This window comes from Abramis brama (assembly GCF_963993115.1).
Source record: "Abramis brama genome assembly, chromosome: 3".
Taxonomy (NCBI): Eukaryota; Metazoa; Chordata; class Actinopteri; order Cypriniformes; family Leuciscidae; genus Abramis; species Abramis brama.
Genome location: NC_139965.1, coordinates 39,634,223 through 39,658,007, shown reverse-complemented (window position 1 = coordinate 39,658,007; position 23,785 = coordinate 39,634,223). Strand labels below are relative to the sequence as shown.

Here is a 23,785-nt window from a genome sequence, read left to right as displayed (position 1 = left end):
CGTAACCTATGTATAATTACTGCAACGGGTGTTCATTGAATGTTAGTTTAATAAATGAAAAAATAGTAGTTTGCTTTTAAATGCATGAGCAGAATATACCTTATTTTAGGTTTGCCACATGATTCTGAAAATATGTTAGGTTTCAAATAGATTGTAAATTGTGAAAGGTGTTATGAGAGAAATTGTCACGATCACCAGCTGGAGTGCCCTGGTTGTCCACCAGAGTTCATTGTCATTCTAGACTACACTTCCCATAACTCTCTTCCTGGACTCATCATGCCTAATTGTTTTCACCTGTGGTTCATTAGCCTGTTGGTGTTTGCCTTTTTAAGCTGTGTTCTCGTTTGCTTTTGTTGTGTAGTCTTGTTGGTGTTACCAATGCATTTTTGAGCACCTGTATTCTTGTTTAATGTTCTCTGCCTGTGTCCTTGGGTTATGCCTATATAGTTTGACTTGCAGAGTGTATTTGACCATTTGCCTGTTTTTGACTGCTCTTATGGATTGTCCTAAAAGCTGCACTTGGATGGCTCATAAAGTCTCAGAGCAGTGAGTTCTTAACAGAAATCTTTCAAAATCAAATAAAAATGTTAATTTTAAAAATATTTATTATTTCATAATTTTAAAGTGTGCACTGAAGTGCCTTGGAACATGCAGCTTTGTATGATGCATTGACAATATCCACTGAAACAGGAAGCTAAGGCGGGACATATTGAATGGCTCCTCCCACTTTTCAAATAGCCAATAGCGTTTAGTTTACCTCACAGACTGCAAATTGTACTTGATAGCACCATATAAGCGAATCTGAGCACTGATGATACGTTGGCTTCAATAGTAGAGGTGGGAATAAATTCTAGCCATTTCATTCTTAACCAACGTACAGTTGGAAAACGGAATAAAACTCGAGCGTTTCAGCAACCAAACACTCATCTCCAACCCATATTTCTCCGTGACATGTCAACGATCACTTTGGCCAGGTGGTATTTATAGCATAGGGGGCAGGACGCTTTAGATTCTAGAGAGCATTTGATTGGACAGAAGATGAAAAGCTGAAAAATCTGTGATTCTTTTTTGCGGAAATGAAGGACTATAAGTTTTGAATGCTTATATCTCCTAAATGTGAATTTTGTCATTGTTTTGGAACACACCAGCTTATTCATAACCTTAAGGCTAACATATTCATACTAAAAAAAACGTAGCTTTTGATTTCAGGGGGCCTTTAAGAAACTGCATGACTGTTAATAATCAATTTTTAAAAATTTGAAAATGTATTTGTTTTTCTAAAAGTATTCATATTTTCAGACTGTTGCAGGTAATTCAATGTTTTTACGATGTGTTGGGAAATAGGTAAAAATAGGTTTTTAAATTATCATTCATAAATACTTCAGACCTTGTTATTAATGTATGAAAAGGACATTTGTTAATGGAGGTCTTTTTAAACAAACTTAAAACTTTTTTAAATTCATTTCATATTTAAAATAAATAATTTAATAAAGATGACAAAATCAGACATGACAAAACCAGTGGTGGAACATTTGGATAAAAACAAAGGACTTGGATTTCCTAAAGATGCTCAATGTTCTCGTCCCTGAAACTGAAACCGTTTTAAGGCTGTGAGGCTTTCAGTGGAATCACTAGCACTGCTGAGCTCAGCGTTTTTCCTGCTGTGGGACACACTGACCTTCCTGACAACACTCTTTCACATCACACGTGTCTCTTTATTGCCTCTGAGCATGATATTACTAAGCACATCACAAACCAAAAACAAAATCATACACACATGTACAGAAAGACCCTTATGATACAAGTGACTAAAAGTAACCTCCACGTTCTTTAGAGAAGTATCAAACTACCAAAACAGCACGATTTAATCTTTATCATGCTTTTTTGCACAGTTTATAGACCTTTAAATGACACCCTTTTATCTTATCTCAATCCCTTTGTAAAATGCTTTAGCAAACTAAGGGATATAGTTCACCCAAAAATGAAAATTCTGCCATTAATTACTCACCCTCATGTCGCTCCAAACTTTAGTTCATTTTAAGTTAAAGTTAACACAACTGAAGATATTTTTGATGATATGCGAGAGATTTCTGTTCTGTCCCTCCGTTGGCATCTACGCAACTACCACTTTGATGCTTAAAAAAGTTCATAAAGAGATACGTTAGTAAAACTAATCCATATGACGGTTTAGTCCAACTTTTCTGAAGAGACACAATCGTTTTATATAAACATTGATCAGCGAACATAAAAAGAAGCTCAACCAAATCTGCTTTATGCGCGAGAACAAACCTCTTGCTGAAGCTCAAACACGCTGCGTAACACACGAGAATGAACCTCATTGGTTCTCGCACATCAGGCGAACATGCCTGAGCTTCTGTTTACCACAACTGATGTGTGAGTCGATGAATGTTTACATGTGAATAAAAGCCTAAATTCAATCTGTTCATCATATAAAGGAAGGGTTTCTGCGTTTACATGACCACATGCGTTGTAGGCTTATTAAGCATAATCGGATGTTTTTAAATAAACACTGACAAAAAACTACAAGTTTTAGGGCTGGACGATATATATAACATTGATATGAGTGATCGCCCAGATTTAGACCTACCTATATTGTATTTATATAAAGCGTTCAGGCAAATTTGCTTTATGTAGGCATATTTCCCCGGTGTCGAAATCAGGCACATGTCAGGAAACATGATTAATGGCTGCATTTCAATATCCATGGCTCACTGGATCTTTGTTAAGTTGTAAGTAACACTATATATCGAGTCCAACCTTTAGTTTAAACTGAAAATTTGCTTTACTCGCGTTTTCGCAGTTTCCCCTATTAAATCCAGTCACGCAGCAGCTCTTCTGCCACTCAGTCCGGATAAGGGAGGCGTTTTCCGGCGGGAAAGTGACGTCAATGCATACCCTCAATATTTTAAGTAACCACGCCCCCGGTGATGCTGCGATTCATCTGGACACTTACAACTGATGGTCAGCTCATCCAGATGACCACTGAACTCTGGGGTCACCAACGAGCCATGACCATCTAAACAAGTACATCTAAACAAGTACACTTAAACAAGGAGAACATTAAGGTAGGCTATATTTGTTTACGTTTCTAGTAGCCTAATTGAAAAGTTTAGAAAAATAAATAGATTTTATGGACTGTCATTTAAAGTAGCCTAAGTACAGTTTCTGGAATGACACCTCTTGGGATTCTTTTCCAGCTTCCACGCTCCTTACATTGCTTTACTGATCTGATCTGATCTACTGATCTGGCCATTAAAGCTCTTGAGAAGCATGGACTCAACTCATCACATCGAGGATCTTTTTCAGAAGAACTCCACCTGTAAGTATGATGCCAAAAACTTTAACTCGAGCAGCACAGAAGATCTTCCTCATCCTCCTCATCTTCCGCGCTTCACCACCGCGGCTCAGGTCCGAGTGACGCTCACGCTCATCCTGTGCGCGCTGTCCGCCTGCTGCAATCTCGCCGTGCTTTATTTAGCCAACCACAACCACAGAAAACGCTCCCACGTTCGGTTGATCATCACCCATCTGGCTGTGGCGGATTTACTGGTGACGTTCATCGTCATGCCGCTGGACGCGGTGTGGAATATAACGGTGCAGTGGCTCGCGGGGGACCTCGCGTGCCGGACGCTGATGTTCCTCAAACTCGTGGCCATGTACTCGTGCGCTTTCGTGACCGTGGTGATTAGTCTGGACCGACAGGCTGCCATTCTCAAACCTCTGTCTATCAACAAAGCGAAGAGGAGAAATAAAGTTATGCTGAGTGTCGCGTGGACCACGAGTGTCGTGTTATCCATACCACAGGTAAGTGTACTGTCGAGAAACAAATAATTACAATTTAAATATATACAGTACTACCAAAATTCAGCTTTTCCATCACAGGAATAAATTACATTTTAAAATATATTAAACAGTTATTTCAAATAGAAACAAGAGGCTTATTTCAAAAACATTTTAAAAAATCTTACCAATACTAAACTATTGAATGGTAATATATATATAGGCCTATATATATATATATATATATATATATATATATATATATATATATATATATATATATATAAACTATTCTCATATTTCATAACAAAAGTAATCTTGTAACAGAATATCTGCCTGTGATATCTTCTTTGTGCAGGTGTTTGTTTTCCATGTTGTGGTGATTGATTCCCCCAGGCGGTTTATCCAGTGTACAACTTACGGCAGCTTTAGCTTACGCTGGCAGGAGACACTTTACAACATGTTTACCTTCACCTTCCTCTTCCTCGTACCACTCTTCATCATGATCTCATGCTACACCAGGATACTGTTTGAGATCTCCAAGAAAATGACTGAAGACAGCTGTAAGTTTTTTTTAAAAAAAGGAAGATCGATTATTGAATCCAACAGTAGAGCTTCTTGATCAGTTTGCATGTGACATTACCCTGAGGTGCCTTTGCTTTAACTGTCACGCTAACGCCTTGCTTTTGTTGTGATCTATGTCACATCCAGTGCTGTCCAACAAAGTGCAGCTGCGCAGGTCAAAAAACAACATCCCTAAGGCACGCATGCGCACACTGAAGATGTCTGTGGTCATCGTCCTGTCATTCATGGTGTGTTGGACACCCTACTACATGCTGGGCCTATGGTACTGGTTCTGTCCCGCTGGCCTGGAGGAAACAGTGTCCCAGTCCCTCTCGCACATCCTTTTTATCTTTGGCCTATTAAATGCTATTTTGGACCCCCTCATCTACGGTCTCTTCACCATTCCACTGTGTAGAGGCATGAGGCGCAGACAGCGTGAACGTAACGTTGTAGCTTTTGAGCTGGAGAACACTAATAACTCGTTGATGACTTCCATCAGAACTTCCACCTCCTCTCTCACTTTAAAGAGACTGACAGTTCAGCAGACTTCTAGAGAAAAGCTAGAATGGGATGGAGAGTATGTGCACAGGACTGGAGATGATGGGCAAAAGAATAGTGTGGCTTTTGCAAATTATTCCACCTGTAGAGATTAAAGGCCAAAACATGAGTTGTCTGTACAGTAAAGTACAGTAAGTACATTAAAGCCGTTATGGCTTACAAATGATTTTACTGTAATTAGTACATTAATACTGGCTAATGAGGTTAAATTGATCAAAAGTGACAAAGACTTTACATTGTTGCAAAAAAATTATATTTCGAATAAATGCTTGTTCTTTTAAAGTTTATATTTATCAAAGGGTCATGAAAAGGTCTATCAGGGTTTCTACAGAAAAATTAAGCAACAATTTTTTTCAACATTGATAATAATAAGAAATGTTTCTTGAGCAGCAAATCAGCATATTAGAATGATTTCTGAAGGATCATGTGACACTGAAGACTGGAGTAATGATGCTGAGAATCAGGAATCATCAAATATATTTTTTATATAGAAAACAGTTATTTTAAATTGGAAATATATTTCACAATATTACTGTTTTTATTGTAATCATGATCAAATAAATACAGCTTTGGTGAGCAAAGAGTCTTCTTTGAAAAAAAAACGTAATACTGTCATCTACTTTTTTATTTTTGGGGGTTCTCAAAGTCCTCTTTTTCACACTGTCCTTTAAAAGGCTCTTCATGCATTTCATGAACTAAGGCTTTACAGATATTTTAACACACATCACATGCTTTTTTTTTCTGGCAGCCGCAAAAAAGAGCAGAGATCTTTTTTATGTGTACAGTGAAATTAAAATGATAACTATAAGGGTTGATATTGAGTATTCAGTGTTTTGTCATGTGGTCTAAAAGTTGAAATCACAATAAAATTAACTGGAAATTAATGGCTTGAGGTGTTTTGCACAGATCATTAAATAAATGCAACTCAATGTGGTTATGGGTTGAGACTCAGATCATGTTAAGTTCCATAACCTCATAAAACCATGTTACAGCCTCTCAACTGCCCATGGCCAGTCCAATTAAAGTTGAACAAGTAAAAATGTGACTAAAAAATCTGAATGAACAAAATGACATGAATAACTTTTTCAATTAGTGTTTTTTAATAAGCCCGAGAAAAAAAACTAGTTACACTGATTAAAATTGAGGCTCAAGTTCAATTAAATTGATGTTCAGCACAAATGGCACTAAGTGTGTAAAGATTTGCTTGCCGGAAAAGACTTAAGTGGAACAAAGCTGAAAACCAGTGCTTATGGCCTGTCATATGAAATGAATAAGAACAATACAACCAGGAAATTGGTGTTGACATTCAGTATAATAATGTGTGGGAGATTTCATTAGCTGTGATGCTATGTACATTTTCTTCAGACCAGGCCATGAGATTGTGCAGAACAGTCAGTTTGCTATGGACTCTACTCAAGCATATATAAACACATATATACTAAAGCATGTGCAGATATAAACACATTTGCATGATGTAGCAGAGCTTCTTGTGAGAACTGACATGTACCCTCCTCACAACCCCAACCTGAAATGAACTTTCATTACAGAAGTTTGTCAAATTAACTGAATTCGATATTTAAAAAAAAAGGGAAAAAAAAGATGACATCAAAAGTTAAAATTTTCTCTGGCTGATGGCATCAACATCACTAAAGATGAATGAATTAATGCATACATGTATTTGATCCACATAAATACATAAGAAAATGCACTCTTTGTCTGTCAGCATGTGGTGTCTGGTTCTCTTCTTATTGTGTGACGTTTCATTTAATAGCACGCTTCAGTAACTGCTCCCACTGGAAAGCCAAATTTCTGTTCCTCTCTTTCCAAGAGGCGGCTCTACACACACAAAGACATTACACATATAAAGTATAGTCAGTATTTTAGTTTAGATGCCAAAGTTATTTTGATTAGAGATCACGAGACCACATGATTTTTTGTGCACATAATGTGCACAGATAAATCATTTATAATAAACACTGCAATATTCCATAAAAAAAATAAAATAATAATTGTCCATTTTGATTTCATGGTGACTTTAAGGCCCATTCACACTAAGAATGATTACTAGAACAATAACTACGAACATCAAGTTTAAAAAAAAAAAAAAATTCTAACTAAAGGAATAGTCCATACCACAACTGTAACAATAACTACACAGAGGAATGATATTGTAGGAATCACTTTTTTTAAATGATAAATGATTAAAAAAAAACATTGACAGCCAAAATCATTCCTATTTTAAAGCACATGCTGCAAATATGACCGTAAGTGAAGCACGCCATTGGTGTAGATGCTAATATAATTATCATAATAATTTTTGCTCTTGGTTTGTTGTCTTGTCTTGTATTTGCATGATCTGTTACTATACCATAGTAGTAATTTTGTATGATAATTTTACATTTGATGAACAGATTGCAGTGCAGTCTCACACTGGGTCTCTTCCACTAACAAGAGTGTTCATTCCTTCATGTGGTGAAAAGGTTCTAAGAGAACATTTCTTTCAGTTGCCTACACATAAATTTGTTCTTAGATCAGTTATGTAATACTGAACAACAGTTCACAAACCTTTCCTGAAAGTAAAGGTTGCAGGCCTCCTCCAAACCTGAAAGTGTGGCTCTGGTCTTTTTTTCAGTTACATCTGGCCTTGTGACACGGTACAGATCCATCAATGAACATTCTGAAAAGCTGAAGATGAAGAGAGAGCTCTCATCCTCTCCCCTTTCGGTCACCTTCACTAAAGGTGTTTTTCTGTCACCTAAAAAACACAAATCAGGTGGTGTGTCACCAGGAACACAATCCTGTAATTGACACTGAATAAATAACAGTATGTGGAGAGCGAGGAGTTTGACATCCTGGCTGGAGTTATGCAAGGGGATACATTAGCCCCCTTCCTCTTCATCATAGTCCTTGATTATGCGCTCAAGAAGGCAATCAGTGGGCGAGAGCAGGAACTTGGCTTCACGCTGACACCAAGGAAGTCAAGTCGACACCCGGCAGTAGTCTTGACAGACCTTGACTATGCGGATGACATCAGTCTGCTCTCCGACAACATGGAACAAGCACAGGAACTACTACACAGGGTAGAGCTAGAGTGTACCAAGGTTGGCCTTAGGGTAAATGCAAAGAAAACTGAGGTCATGACCTACAACGTTCCACCAGAACATCAACCTCTGATAACAGCAGGAGACACTGTGCTGAAAGAAGTTGAGGACTTCAAGTACCTGGGCGCATGGGTCAACTCAACTGAGCAAGATCTAAAAGTGAGGAAGGCACTTGCATGGAGGGCCCTGAACGGCATGAACAGTGTATGGAACTCCAACCTCTCCCGCCAAATCAAACTCAGCTTCTTCTACGCGACGGTAGAGTCCGTTCTCCTCTATGGCAGTGAATGCTGGACCCTGAATCCAACCCTAGAGAAGTCCCTGGACGGGTGCTACACTAGGATGCTGCGTGCAGTGCTTAACATCAGTAAGAGTGCGCATGTAACCAACAAAATCCTGTATGAGGGAGTACCAAGAGTGAGCAACAAGATTGCTGTGAGGAGAATGAGACTTGCAGGACATTGCCGAAGGCATCGAGAGCTGCCAGCCAGCAAGCTGGTGCTATGGGAACCAACACATGGCCATCGGTCAAGAGGACGTCCCACGCTAACATACGTGGACATACTCAAGAGGGATGCAGGAGCCCAGAGCACCAACGAACTGGCCAGATGCATGGAGAATCGGGATGACTGGAGGCAACGATGGAAGGCTCGTCTGAGGACGACCTAGAGAGATGTGACACCTTCGACACATTGCATCACAACTTAAACAGTATAAGACGGCATTCACACAGAACACGTTTTTGTGTTAAAACGTGAGATGCAGGGCAATGGAATAAAAAAAGCAAGGTCTAGAGACGCAGGGTTCTTTTATGTAATGGATAATCCACGGCTAGCTGTGCATTAAGTAAGGAGTAAATGACGATGGGCCGTTGAATTATTAGAAAAATAATGCACACGTTACACCACAGGTGTGCATTATTTTTCAATAATTCAACGGCCCGGAGTCATTGATAGCAGCAGTCTAATGCAGTTAGAGGGAGAGAGAGAGAGAGAGGGAGAGAGGGAGAGAGAAACTTTCTTAAACTTATTTTTTTAAACGTGACCTTTGCGTTTTTAGAATGCTGTGTCATACGTGAGACACTGCATAAGACCCAAGACACAAGTAACACAGTCAAACACATTCGTCAATTTACATAGAAAAACAATGGAAAAGCAGTGCAGTGGAATGCAAGTGTAATTTTCAGTTTACCTGTAATATACAGATTTTGTTGGACTGGCTCGAGCACATACACAGGTTCTCTGAGTGAGCCGAGCACATGAGTGTGAGGCAGGTTTAAGATGAACATTGGTGTGCCATCCTCCATTTTCCATATAGATACTTGCCCATTTCTCTGCATCAACAAAACCTGTAAACAACTTCAGGAATTACAATATAGTCACTTACAATACAGAGCAATTTTTTTTTTTTTAACAAGCAATCTGAAATCATTTAATCCAGAATCTAACATGTGTAGATAGCATTATGGTGTGGACATCTTCATAAAATTAGAGTGATAACTTTAGATAACTTTATAGTTATCGTTATCATCATTGGCGTGAACGAGCTTAACACAGAATTATGCTGCTGCTAAATTGTACTATACCAGACACTTCAGGAAGGGCACAGGTACAGCAACAGAGACAGAACTGCTTGGGTCTGCGGGTCTGATGGGAGATAGTTATTGTATTTATTTATACTCCACGTTCATTATTTCTAAACCCTTTATAATAACTGTGGGTGTTTAGTACCTCTCAATAAGTGGACCAGTGCATGTGTCTCCTCCTTTGCTCGCTGTCATACTGTAGCACTCCCCACTTCTGCAGGTGAGCACTAACTGGAGTGTGGGTAAAACTGGACCCTGAGTAACCGGTAGTTGACTCTGCAAAAGGAGCTTCATCCTGAAAATGGGGCTGTCTCCTGGGATCACAATGTTGGCATATGGACACCCTGCACCACCAGAAGACAATCAGGGGTAAGATTCTTTCTCTCAGTATGATATCAGTATTGTGCAATTATATCATTTTATCATTGATGACCACGCAGTTTCTATCATAAACAATATCTGAAATGACTAGACACTGAGGGAAACTTACCAAATCGTCTGTCCCATATAGTAACCAGCTGACCATCAAGCCCTAGAACAATGAACCGTGTGCAGGCACTGACAGCAGAGCAAAGGATTTCCTGAGAATTGGGCCACAAAACATCCGGTCTGGGTTCACTGTCTGATTCAGGAACAAATTCAAATATCATTTATAAACATGATCAAATGTGTCCATGTAATATGAATATACTGTATTTTCTTTCTACTCCATGCATTATAAATGTATGAGTTAGAGGCTGGAGTACCTTTCTCTTTCTTCAACAGATACTGTAAGAGATTATGACTGCCACTCCACCACAGGCACATGGAAATGGGAATATCTTCAAAGATAATCCGAAGAAATATCATAAATGCACATTCTGACATTATATCTACTGAAAAACGTACACGTGAAATAATCTCTTGAGTCCATAACTCACTTCTAGCTGCCTTCGTTTCCCCAGGCGTTGAATAAAACCCCTCACGCAGTAAGAAGTGACAAGTGCATTTGCTTTAATGAAAAAAGACTGACAAACTGTAACAAATTTTGAAATGTGAAAAATAACCTTGACACCTTCTGGACAACTTTCATAATCTCTAGAGGTTCTAAAGTGACTCACCACACAGTTTGCCAAATGTTTCTCATTCCACGTGGTCAATACTGTCCTTTCCTATATGCAACTTTTTTACTTATTCCTTCATTTTACTTTAACGTGCCCACAAATTAACTAACTTAAAATGAGTGAATGAATTAGTACAACGTGGTCATGATGATATACCTAAAACAAGGGAATAAATGGTAACACTTTAGAACTAGGAACTACTAATTATTTGGATCAGGATTCTAAAGTGCATGATAACCTTCTAGTAATGACTGAAGACATTGTAAGCTTTTGAGGTTTCTGTACGTTTTTGAAAGGTTTTGGATAGTAATCTTCACTCTAGAATACTGATCCAAATAACTAGTCATTCCTTCTGACGTATGAAGTAACACTTGAGTCATTACTATCCAAAACCTTACAAAAACATTAAAAGCTAACAATGACTTCAGTCAATATTAGGGAGTTATCATGCTTTTCGCTTTAGAATACTGATCCAAATAATTAGCAATTCCTTCCTTGATTTGGTAATACTTGAGTCATTACCAGTGGGTTACCATGATCTTCACTTTAGAATTAATTATGCATTTTTCACATTAATTATAGTAGTTCTTAGTAATCCTCTGGGAGGTATGAAAAAATAGCAGTTATTGATTATCTAATAGTGAACTACCACACTCAACTGAACACTATTACTAATTCGTTAATCAGAGTTTCTTGTTCGTTAATAACTAGAATGTTAATAGCGTGTTTCTCATTTGTTCCTGTGTAGTTATTTAATGATAGAAATGTATTCTAAAGTGTTACTGAATAAATTAATCAAACATGTCCACGATTTAACTAAAACAAGGGAATAAATTAATCAAACATTTTCACAATTTAACTAAAACAAGGTAATGAATTAATATAAATGAGGTCACAAATTAATAAATTGTGGGAACGAATTCTTAATATGTAGCTGCGATTTCAATTTATTTTTCATGTGCGGGGCTCCGCACTGATTTGTTGTTTACACATGAGTGCAGCAATAAGGAATTTATCTTCATCTTTGTTTGTCTTTTCGACAAAAACATTTAGTTGATTTGCATAACTCTCACTGTATGGAAAAGAGCTCATTTCACATTCTGGAAAAAGAAACAATATCTCTTTGGAACAACATTTTACTACTAATAATTTTTATTATAACCTTATTAGTTCACAGTGCATTAACTAATGTTATCAAATACAACATTTGATTTTAATAATGTATTAGTAAATGTTGAAATTATCATTAACTTAGATTAATAAATGCTGTAGAAGTATTAACTAAAATAGTTAACTAATGTTAACTAATGAAACCTTCTTGTAAATTGTTACCACATCTTTTTATTAATGATTTTATATGGGGTGAAATATCACTTTGAGATATATTCTTAGAGCTATCTACTGGTTTTAATCAATTCCCCCAGAACAAGATTTGTAGTGAGGGTTTGAGTTGTATGGCCATGCAGATACATACTTTTCTACATAAATGTACTGTAAGCTAAATATGCTCATGCATTTATGACATAAAACATTCTTTTCACTCAATTCAAGTCCATTTTTATTTCATAAACGATTTAAATACAAAAATGTTTGAACAACAAGTCTATAAACCTATAAAATATAAAATATTTTGGATGAAAGTGTGTGTTTGTTTGTGTATCTTTTTTATATATATATATATAAAAGCTGCTATATACATATAGGTGTGGCTAAAGTGTCAAAATACAGTACTTTTTGGGGTGACTCTAGTATATGTCTCCTAAATCAAGTAAGATGTGGCTTCAAAAACTCTTTAATCAAGCCTACCTGGGACCTTCTGCTTTCTGCTGTGGTGGTCTCATAGAGCTGGAGCTGAGATACTTCATGAACATTTTCCTAAATGCCGCATCCTGGTTTTCCCATTGATGACTACTAATGAGGTGATTTTGGCCTGAGCCTATTATAGTGCCTTCCTCTGTCTTCTGCAGGACCTCGGATGGACTTTTTAGAGAGGTCCCTTAAAGACATGAACACTTCGTGAAAGAAATACGTAACAGACCTCTAAAAGAAACGTATTTGCAGCAATGCTTTAAACTGAATACCTGCAGGGATTTCTGGAGGTTTGAGCTTCATGAGTAATACTATTGGAGACCATTTGGCTTCTGTGGCCTACAGAAGAGACAGGGCAGAAAATGATCAGCTCATTGGAGCAATTTTGCAAAAACTGCCAGAAAAAAGTAAACTTATACATAGGACAAAAACAAACAATATATTTTATTCTGAAATAAATGCATAACAGTTGTTCCTCCAAGGAAATTTTGTTGTGCATTTTGAATCGACATCAACAAATGACTAACAAATTTCGTTTTTAAAATGTAAATACAGTAAACAAGAACAGATGGTTTTCCAGGTAACTTTCCAATGACTATAACAGTTACCTGTTTTGCTTCCAGCTCTTTGAGCCACACATCTCGTGGGAAGCGATAGACATCCAACCAAACTGAACCACTGGCTTCAATGACATTGACAATATATAACAATGGCATTATTAAATCACTGGTTTCAGTTTTATATTATATACCCATATATTTCAATACAAAACTTACACATCATGACTGCAGCTCCAAAGTCCCCTCTTATAGACATTTCAAATTTTGCACAGATGTTTCTTTGGTTTATATCTTCCTGTGAGAAATATAACACAATGTACTTTTAAAGCCTTTTAAAACCAACAGCAAACATACAAAAAAGCACTATTATTAAAACACTATTATGAACTCACAGTTTCATTGATGATTTTTATTAAATAAATATTCTCCGTGTGATGCACAAAAAGCCGCGCAATACCTTATGAGACAGAGAATGATTATGTATAAATAAATACAGAAAATATAAAGTGAGGAGTTTTAAATGGAAATTGTCTAAAAATATTCCCCACTCTCAGGAAATTACCCATGTCATCCACTGTGCATAAGAGGTGTGTGAGGTTTCCCAGAGAGGCACAAGAGATGCTGGTAAGCTCCACTCTTTCATTCTTCCACGTTGTTAAACATGTGAGAGTGGATGAACTGATGACTGACAGACCATGAGCGTGACCCAGAAACAGGTAAAGTCCATCCTCAGAGCACACAATACAATTAGTTCTGGCTGGAAGCTAAGAACCAAAAAAAAAAAGGGTGTGTAAGATGAGCATTTTGGACAAATGCACCCAAAGCACACGTGCAAACGAATATGATGGGGGCTGTATAATTGTACTGTACATGTAAAACAGTACCTTCATTTCTTTAGTAGCATTCAGCACAGGAATTTGTCTTGCTGCTTGTGCATCCTTGTCGATCTTCTCCTGCTCTGATATAACTTCCCATGCACTGTCAAGAAGGTTATTTAACAGCTTATCGATCATTCTCGCAGGCTCAGGCCGATTTTTATCAGGCTGATGCAGATCTGTGAAATAAGTCACAGCATCATCATCATCTTCACAGCTGCTGTAGCTTGACGGCTCTGGGATCTCCAAACCTGGTGTGACGTTCACAGCCATGTTGTGCTAAACATGGAGTAAAAATAAAAAATAAAAAAAATGTTTAAACTGAAATCCCCCTTTGTCGTTACATTTATACACACACATTGTTGAATCACATTTACACATAAACATACCTAAAAAAAAAAAAAAAAGTACCAGTCATATAAAATGGACAGAAGTACCATGGTGTTTTTTTTTTTACATGGCACTACTGTATTATTATGTTTTTGGCCATGTAAGTTACCATAATAATACTTAACTTACCATGGTATTCTTGGAATTACCCGGAGTAACTTACCAAGTAAACAACAATGGTATATACGATAATCAAACAGTAAGTTACCATGGTTATATACAATGACACCTCCATAATAGTATATATCACTACTGCAACAGTAAATTACCAGGACAATAATTCGTTCTAGCAGCAAGTAAATTTTATAAGTTAGTTGCTTGCTAGTTTGCTATTTCACATAACGTTAGCCTAACGTTAATGTTTGTCGGGCCCCTTGATCAGACCTCCATAAAAAAGGCAATAAAAAGTTTGATTTGGGTGGTGGTCAACAAGATACTTTTGTGAATACCCAATGTATAATCACACTGTAACACAACAATGATCTAAATGAAAAATAATATAATTATTAACACAACCGCTCACCGCTGACGCTCTTGTGGAGTTCTTCCGGATTGTTAGGTTGTCATGACAACACTGAGTGTAGTGGCGTGTGCGGACTTCTCCAGTGTGATAAACAACAACCCGTTTTGTGTGTGTGTGTGCTTATGATAGAGACTGAAGAAATGCCGACTGTTGCACTTGCTTGTTCTCACACGACAGCGTCAAACTTATGTCGAATGCTGACACGTGAACCCCAGGGGATCTTTTAAAAAACTTTCAATTCTTGTACCGTCAAAACATTTCAGAAGGTAACGTTATTTCTTAGAGATGGCTGATTGAATGTAGCCTATGTTTAGTCCAGTACGTGCTAAATATAAGATTAGTATTGACCGAGTTCAGAGGCTGTCATGTGGATCAACTTACTTTGTTGTGTATTTTCAACAGTTTCAATATGAAAAATAACTTTTATATTGATTCAATGGATTAATTGCATTTAAAAAAAAAAAAAACGTGTTATTGCATTTTTGGGAAAAAATTATCTGTTTTTATAATAAATCTTTGAAAATCAAAATCTGGATTTGAATTATTTATGTTATTATAACCTAAAGATGCTATGTGAAAGTTTGAAACAGAAAATAGTGGTTTTCATCTTGCCACTTTCTTGGTAAAGAAAATATTTTTTTTACTCAAATTAATCAAAATGGATTTTTCACGTTAATACTATATTATTCAGAAGTAAACATCGTAGCTGACAGTGTGTTTATGTCAGAATGTTTATTTTTTAAACCACAACCTTCTAAGTGCTTCTTTTACTGATATATTTAACAATATATTTTGCATTTCTCATCCAAACAACGTCAAACTTGGCACTGCACTTACTCGTGCCCAGACAGCTGTCGAGTTTGAAATCCATCGGAGTAACGGTTCGAGAGATATGCGAATAACAGACAGGATAATTAATTCAAATTAGTCGTTAGATTAGTCGACTAATCGATAAAATAATCACCCGACCAATCGTTTAATAAATAATCGTTGTGCAATATTTCACTATCCCACCTACCTCTCAACCATCATCTGGTCACAGCATGCTACAGGAACTACAACAGCCACAACAAGTAGGTGGGAAGAGGCAGAGAAAGAAGCCTGCCAAAAAAGCAGCCAAGAGAACAAAGGAAGTGTGGTGTCTCTGTGCCGGACCAGAGGAGGGTGAAATGGTGGCCTGTGACAACGAGAACTGCCCAGTCCAGTGGTATCACTTAAGTTGTGTGGGGCTTGTGGACAGACCCACCGCTGACACGCAATGGTTTTGCCCTTCTTGTGCTGAATATTTTTTTTTAAAATGTTTTTTGTTCTTTTGCACTAATAACAGTATTATTATTTTATTATTATTATTACTTATGTTGTCCTTTTGCACTGTTTTTGTGTTCTTTTGCACTGTTTTGTGTAAGAGATTACACCCCCCCCCCCCCAAAAAAAAAAAAATTATATATATATATAATGGTCATATAAGGGTGACCAGACGTCCTCTTTTTCCCGGACATGTCCTCTTTTTTGATACCTATATAATAAAATAACATTGAACATACATGAAATGTAATCATATTTGCATTATGTACGCAGCTCTGCACACCCATTACTCTCGATGAAATATCTCACAAACTCACTACACTCCTCTTTTTTACCAACTCAAATCTGGTCACCCTACTGAAAGTTATAGTTTCATGTTATTATGAACATTGATGTAGCAACATAAGTATGACTTCAGTGTAACCTATTTAATTTATTGTGTCTAGATATCACTGGAGGCAGAAAGTGCCAACCTGAAGGCTTTCTGCTGCAGTTGTGCGGCTGGTAAAGGATTCTGCAATCACATAGTTGCCATCCTGTACCAGACCGCACACTATTCACAGCTGGGTCTGCAGGCTGTTCCACAAGTGGCTTACAAAGATGGCACAGACCAAGAACACAGGTGGGTTTGTGATAAACATGTCATTATGATTAAAGAACCGATGTGTATCTATAACAACAGTAGTGACTACAGACTGTAATTAGTTTTTGTCTTTTACTTAAGGGAATCCATCCTGAACCAGTTAGTGAGCTGGTGGTGCAAAAGCCCAAAACAGTTGGCAAGGACGGTCTGAGGTCCACACTGTACAAGGCATATACAGGTGATTAATTTGTTAACTGTTTTGTTGCTTTGTGAGAGTAAGTTCAGTTTTTTTTTAATGTTATGACTAACCAAATTATGGTTAACGCAGATAAAATGAATAAAATTTAAATGTAGTTAAGCACTCATGTCTAACTTTTCTTTTGTGTGACCAATAATCTTGTGTTTCTCTTTGCTCTCTTGTCTAGGACCACTGCCAGATCCATATATGATGGCATCTGGAAGCAAACTAAGCCAGGTGCAGCCCCAACCTCTCATAGCTGTTGTATTGGATGGGGTTTCTGAGATGGAGCTGACACCATCTAAATTTGGGTCTGTCCCTCGTGGATCCCCCATGTCCTATCACTGTCCACCCAAGAAGTCCAGTGACCTCCTCCTACACCACATGGCTCCAGAATTTCCATCCCTTCCTGTGATGCAGCACACTTTTCCCAGGTTGCATTTCGTTCCGACCTTGCATCAGTTAATGCATCTCCAGTCTCTTGAAGTGTCACCGCAGCTGTCCAGCGAGATAGCAAAAGAAACTCAGCAGCAGTCCAAATGTCCAAGGCTGACTGCTAGTCGTTTTTGGGAAGCTTGTTGTAGTAGGGCGTGTCGTGCAGAGCTGGAGTCTGCAGCTATTCAGATGATCAGAGGCTCCACAAAGCAAACAGCTGCAATGAAGCGTGGTCTACTAGTGGAGCCTGAAGTGCTCGCAAACTACAGTATGCTGAACTGTTGCGAGTTAATGTGTTACCAGCAGGATTCGTCATTCACCCTGACGCACCACATCTCGGGGCCAGTCCAGACGGTCGGGTGTATGACCCTTCAGAGTCGCCTCCTTTTGGCCTGGTTGAGGTGAAGAGCAGCACAAAAACTGATCCATCTCAGGTTGCTCACCTCAAGGTGCAGGAAGGCCACACCAGTCTGAGGCGTTCACATAAGTACTACTGGCAGGTTCAGGGCCAACTGGCAATCACAGGACTGACATGGTGTGACTTTGTTACCGATACCCAATCAACTTTAACTGTGGAAAGAATTTGGCGTGATGACTCATTCATAGCGGAAATGAAAGAGAAATTAGATATATATTATTATGGCACATACATGAATGCATACCTTGAATTACACTAATCTTGTCTTTACCAATCAGTTTAGCCTTCTGTTGATGATCTGTAATGTTATTTTTTATTGTAAATGTTTGTTATGAGTTGTTATTAATCAGTTGATGTTACACATACCAAAAAAATAAATGATGCACAATTTTGACCAAAATTGTTTTATTTGTTCATCTAATGTTTTAGTGAAATCAAAGTCACATTTCAACAGAAAAATATTAAGAATATAACAATTATATTTAATTTGATTTTTAAGAATATGTAGGAACACTAAATTATTTACATACTATTTGCACATTATACATTATTTACATACAAAACATTAATTCACTCTTCAAAACAAAAAGGTCCTTGATAATTTGCCAAAACACAGCAGTTAAGCCAGATCTGATTCACACTGCCAATCAGTGTGAGCGGCACGGGAGAGTCCCAGATGTGAAAGGACTTTACCCTACCGATCACTCTTTCCACTATAATTCGGAGGCGGGCAATGGCTTGGGTTTGTTCCGTTTCCTCCTTGCTGAATTGAGCTGAACGCTTAAAAGGTGGAATGATGAGCTTAGCACCGACGTCAGCAAGGAGGTCTTGAATGAGGAACCCTTTGTCCGCCATGACATCGTCTCCTGGCTCCAGCAAGGGAAGGACTCCACTGATCCTGGTGATCTCCTTATCTGAGATGCACCCAGTGTACAGGGGTGAGATGAATGTCACCAAACCATTGGGAGCAACTCCAATTAGCCCTTTCAATGTCGTCCTGTTCTTGTAATTTGAAAATGTTTCTGACTGTAAGGTCAGGGATGAGGCTGTCTCCAGGGCAATTTCTGTGCAGTCCAGTACCACTCTGACATTGGGACAGTACCTCTGGAATTTAAGGGGCATAGTGGACTTAACCTTTCCCCTGCTTATCCAGATGGGAATTGAGCTCAGCATCATAAAAAGATAATTGGCCCAGGTGATGGTAACCCTGCTGACCCTGGCAATGCTCACATTAAACATGTCAGCAATGAGCTGCTCCTTCATGCCAACAGCAACCCGCATGGAGTACATCAAGAACTCATCTATTAATGGCATGATGCGTGGTGGGCTGGGATCTTGGCAGCCTTCCTCACCTGCCCTCTGTGCTTTGGTCCAGTACACCAGTCTAAGTGCAGATGGTGCAATCGACTCCCAAAAAATAGTAAAAACACTCTCAGATGGAAATTTGGTGTAAAAACGTATTTGGTCGTCCGACGAACAGTATCGGCTGAAGAGAGTAGGGGGTGGTAGACCAGTGTTTTGCAACTTGGCTTCTAAGTCATGGATGTAATCCAAAGCCTCATCCAGAGCACCTGTAAAGATAAAGAAATTAAAAACCAGTCTTAACATATTTATGCTACCTTTCAACACAACACAGTAATCATGTTTTAAAAAGTATTTTAAGTATTTAATTACAAATTACATTTAATTTATTTTTGTTAAGGAAAATACAAATGACAAAATACTCAAAAGTAATTAAATACATGTAATTAAAATAGGGGAGAGCGGGGCACAACCTAACACAGGGTCAGTTGTAACACACTTGTTTTAAATACTTCCACACATGCTAGTATGATAAAACTTAGTGTATTTACTAGCTGCCACAGCAATAAATTGTTTCATTATTTTAAAAAAAATGACATTATTTTTTATGAACACTTAATAATTGTATTTTATTGAGAAAATAAATCGTGATCATATCTGGACACGCCAAGAAATGTAGATAGAGTTTGCGTAAGATCATCTAGCACTCTATAAAGCCTCTCCTGACCAAAAATGTCGGACTCTTCGCTTTGTATTAGTGACGCAACGCACTGCAGAGCACTAGTAAAAAAATCTTACATCTTCTTCATTACTTCTCACTTTAAAAAAATGAGTTTGCACTTGAAAAACAAAGAGGATCAGATGAACATACTGATACATTGTAGTTGAAGTAGGCTGATTCAAAGCAGGGGCGTCATGCAAGCTAAAAATTCTGGGGGGGCACAATCTGAGACGTTGCAATTGTTTTCTGACGGGTGATATGGATCATGATAGGAGGGGTCAGGGGGTTTCTCCCCCTGAAAATTTTTAAATTCTGGCTGCTAAACATACCATTTCAATGCAGTTTGGGAGGGACAGAAATACCTTAACGGAGCTAGCAGCAACCCTCCTCTATCTGAGGACTAAGTTAAAGTATCTATTTTGTAAGTTTATGTAAAAGACAGGTTGATGAAAGAACTGTAAGCTCAAATTCAAAAGCTTTTGAAGTCTGCTTCATTAAAGCATGTTTACACACACACTTACTGTACACTTAAGCCTACTACACTTTGGCCTACTACACATGATTTTAAAAACAGTACCATTGCAGTTTTTATGTTATGATTTTAAATTGGTATGTGACCTAAGAACGATCTTACATTAAAGGTACATAAAGGTGCTGAGGTCTGACTTTGTGGTGCTCTGAAATTAAGTTATTTTAATATTAATATGTGATGAAGGACTTTGAAAGAAGTTTGACAGATTTCAGTGCTGAATAAGGTTAACCCCGTTTATTTGAAAATGGTTAATATTTGACAGAAATGTAAAAAAGTAATCAAATCAAATGTAATATGTACGGAAGCGTATTGCATTCACTTGAGGGAAAATAATCTACTCTGTTTTTCTGAATTAACAAGTTAATTATCTCAGAATTACGAGATAATTTTTCATGAATAAAAAGGTTTTGCTCTGTTTTTCTGAATTAACAAGTTAATTATCTCAGAATTACGAGATAATTTTTCATGAATAAAAAGTTTTTGCTCTGTTTTTCTGAATTAATGACTTAATTATCTCAGAATTATGAGATAATTAAGTCATTAATTCAGAAAAACAGAGCAAATATTTTGTATGAAAAATGATCTCATAATTTTGAGATAATTAAGTCATTAATTCAGAAAAACAGAGCAAAACCTTTTTATTCATGGAAAAATTATCTCGTAATTCTGAGATAATTAACTTGTTAATTCAGAAAAACAGAGCAAAACCTTTTTATTCATGAAAAATTATCTCGTAATTCTGAGATAATTAACTCGTTAATTCAGAAAAACAGAGTAGATTATTTTTCCTCAAGTGAATGCAATACGCTTCCGTAAATATGTAACATTACTTTAGTAAAATCATTGAAATACTGTAGTTACACTGCTCATTATTATGTTTCAAAACCGATCAGATAACATTACTATGGCTTTGTATGGCAGTAACGTTAGCCAGCTAGTTTACGGTTAGACTAGGCTAGCTATCGATAATTTACACTGACACAACTTAAGTTAATGCTCTGAATTCGCAGCTAATATCAAATCCATAACTTTTTGATCAAGTTAAAATTTCTAGGTCAACCACAAATAATCCCACTACCTTTTAATATCATCCGATAACTAATTCAATGCCGATTTGTTGCTTTGCCCACTTACCACTTCAAGACCATCTGTATAACATTGCCAGCTCAACGTGCGAGACGAGTGAGTTGCTTGAACATGCACAGCAAAGACGCGCGTAGCGCTCTAGATTTGATATACACAGACACCATATTAGGAAAAAGGGGCGGGCTGATGCTGACCGATTTATTGCACATCCAGAAGAATACAATTGAGTCGTTATAGGCTCTGGTATATTATGGAGCATAATAGGAATAAAGTTGTGCCAAAAAAATTACCAGGGAGGAAAAATCTGAGGGGGCACGTGCCCCCTCACTTTGAATGGGCATGACGCCACTGATTCAAAGTCAGCAAAAGTACATGTAGGCCTACTTCCTAGAGTGGATTCTTCTGTTTCTTTCGAAAGAACTGTTTTGTGCACCCGCACTTTTTTTCTTCACCTTTTTTACTTATTTTTTATCTTCGATTTTATTGGTGTTGCCAACCAGCTTAGAGGTGCACTACTGCCACCAAACTGGACTGGAGTGGGGACTTTAACCACCTTCCGTTTCAACTGAAATGCTTGCATACAACATACTGAAATGCTTTTCAGTTGTGTGAGTGAGAGCGTTTCAGTTGTGTTTGTAAAAGCATTTCACTTGTATGTATGAGAGCATTTCAGTTGTATGTATGAGAGCGTTTCAGTTGTGTTTGTAAAAGCATTTCACTTGTATGTGTGAGAGCATTTCAGTTGTATGTGTGTGAGCATTTCAGTTGTATGTATGAGACCATTTCACTTGTATGTGTGAGAGCATTTCAGTTGTGTGTGTGAGCGTAATATTTTCAGTAGTGTGTGTGTGAGCGTTTCACTTGTGTTTGTAAAAGCATTTCACTTGTATGTGTGAGAGCATTTCAGTTGTATATGTGAGCGTAATATTTTCAGTTGTGTGTGTGTGAGCGTTTCACTTGTGTTTGTAAAAGCATTTCACTTGTATGTATGAGAGCATTTCAGTTGTATGTGTGTGAGCATTTCAGTTGTATGTATGAGACCATTTCACTTGTATGTGTGAGAGCATTTCAGTTGTGTGTGTGAGCGTAATATTTTCAGTAGTGTGTGTGTGAGCGTTTCACTTGTGTTTGTAAAAGCATTTCACTTGTATGTGTGAGCATTTCAGTTGTATATGTGAGCGTAATATTTTCAGTTGTGTGTGTGTGAGCGTTTCACTTGTGTTTGTAAAAGCATTTCACTTGTATGTATGAGAGCATTTCAGTTGTATGTGTGTGAGCATTTCAGTTGTATGTATGAGACCATTTCACTTGTATGTGTGAGAGCATTTCAGTTGTGTGTGTGAGCGTAATATTTTCAGTAGTGTGTGTGTGAGCGTTTCACTTGTGTTTGTAAAAGCATTTCACTTGTATGTGTGAGCATTTCAGTTGTATGTGTGAGCGTAATATTTTCAGTTGTGTGTGAATGAGCGTTTCACTTGTGTTTGTAAAAGCATTTCACTTGTATGTGTGTGAGCATTTCAGTTGTGTGTGTGTGTGAGCGTTTCACTTGTGTTTGTAAAAGCATTTCACTTGTATGTGTGAGCATTTCAGTTGTATGTGTGTGAGCATTTCAGTTGTATGTGTGAGAGCATTTCAGTTGTGTGTGAGCGTAATATTTTCAGTTGTGTGTGTATGAGCGTTTCACTTGTGTTTGTAAAAGCATTTCACTTGTATGTGTGTGAGCATTTCAGTTGTGTGTGTGAGCGTAATATTTTCAATTGTATATGAGAGCGTTTCAGTTGTGTTTGTAAAAGCATTTCACTTGTAGGTGTGTAGCATTTCATTATAGTATGTGAATGAATTTGGTTTCATATGTGTATGTGAGAGGAAAAGTACATGTAGTCCGGTGAGTCTAAAGACACTAAATTAAGTAATGTTTATTTACATTATGTGTATATTTTATGTATTCTGTGCATTTAGTGTTTTCATTTGTATGTATATAGTTATATAATTATATATAATATTATTTAATGTTTAATATCTTGTTTACGTACTCATATGACGCAATTGACGAGAGGAAGGGTGTGGCTGGATGAGAGGAGGGAGGGAGGAGAGACGAGATGTAAGAATAATAAAAAATACACTTATGCCTAGCATTATACATAAAAAGTTACATTTTTACATTAATTGTATAATTATATAACGTCAATAATTTATTTATAACACATAAAATTGGCATTCTTTTTTAAAAGAGATTTCTCACATATCAGTAGGCCTATAACCATTAATTTTTTTAAAAAGTCCAGTGAGTGGGAGG

At 37.4% G+C, this 23,785-nt stretch overlaps 2 protein-coding genes across 2 annotated transcripts; one reads left to right on the top strand and one right to left on the bottom strand.

Annotated features, from left to right (window-relative positions):
• The first annotated feature begins 2,953 nt into the window (after positions 1 to 2,953).
• gnrhr2 (gonadotropin releasing hormone receptor 2) lies at positions 2,954 to 5,805 on the top strand. The gene is made up of 4 exons (XM_084109908.1): positions 2,954 to 3,086; positions 3,219 to 3,825; positions 4,160 to 4,364; positions 4,513 to 5,805. Exons 2-4 carry the CDS (start codon positions 3,292 to 3,294, stop codon positions 5,016 to 5,018), a joined length of 1,245 nt encoding a protein of 414 aa, XP_083966034.1. The 5' UTR covers positions 2,954 to 3,086; positions 3,219 to 3,291; the 3' UTR covers positions 5,019 to 5,805.
• Positions 5,806 to 6,009: 204 nt separating this feature from the next.
• Positions 6,010 to 14,904, bottom strand: wdr93 (WD repeat domain 93). Its single transcript, XM_084110256.1, is given in 16 exon segments — positions 6,010 to 6,759; positions 7,489 to 7,678; positions 9,216 to 9,372; positions 9,610 to 9,670; positions 9,755 to 9,953; positions 10,100 to 10,231; positions 10,356 to 10,430; positions 10,530 to 10,600; positions 12,519 to 12,708; positions 12,794 to 12,860; positions 13,130 to 13,264; positions 13,266 to 13,376; positions 13,474 to 13,538; positions 13,644 to 13,845; positions 13,966 to 14,235; positions 14,870 to 14,904. Coding segments are annotated over 15 exon segments (1,995 nt in total). The 5' UTR covers positions 14,230 to 14,235; positions 14,870 to 14,904; the 3' UTR covers positions 6,010 to 6,683.
• Between the last annotated feature and the right edge of the window lie 8,881 nt (positions 14,905 to 23,785).

Coding starts and splice junctions, on each gene's coding strand:
- gnrhr2 (XM_084109908.1), top strand. CDS start 3,292: ATGGACTCAACTCATCACATCGAGGATCTTTTTCAGAAGAACTCCACC. Junction 3,826..4,159: donor TCGTGTTATCCATACCACAG/GTAAGTGTACTG, acceptor TTCTTTGTGCAG/GTGTTTGTTTTCCATGTTGT. Junction 4,365..4,512: donor GAAAATGACTGAAGACAGCT/GTAAGTTTTTTT, acceptor TGTCACATCCAG/TGCTGTCCAACAAAGTGCAG.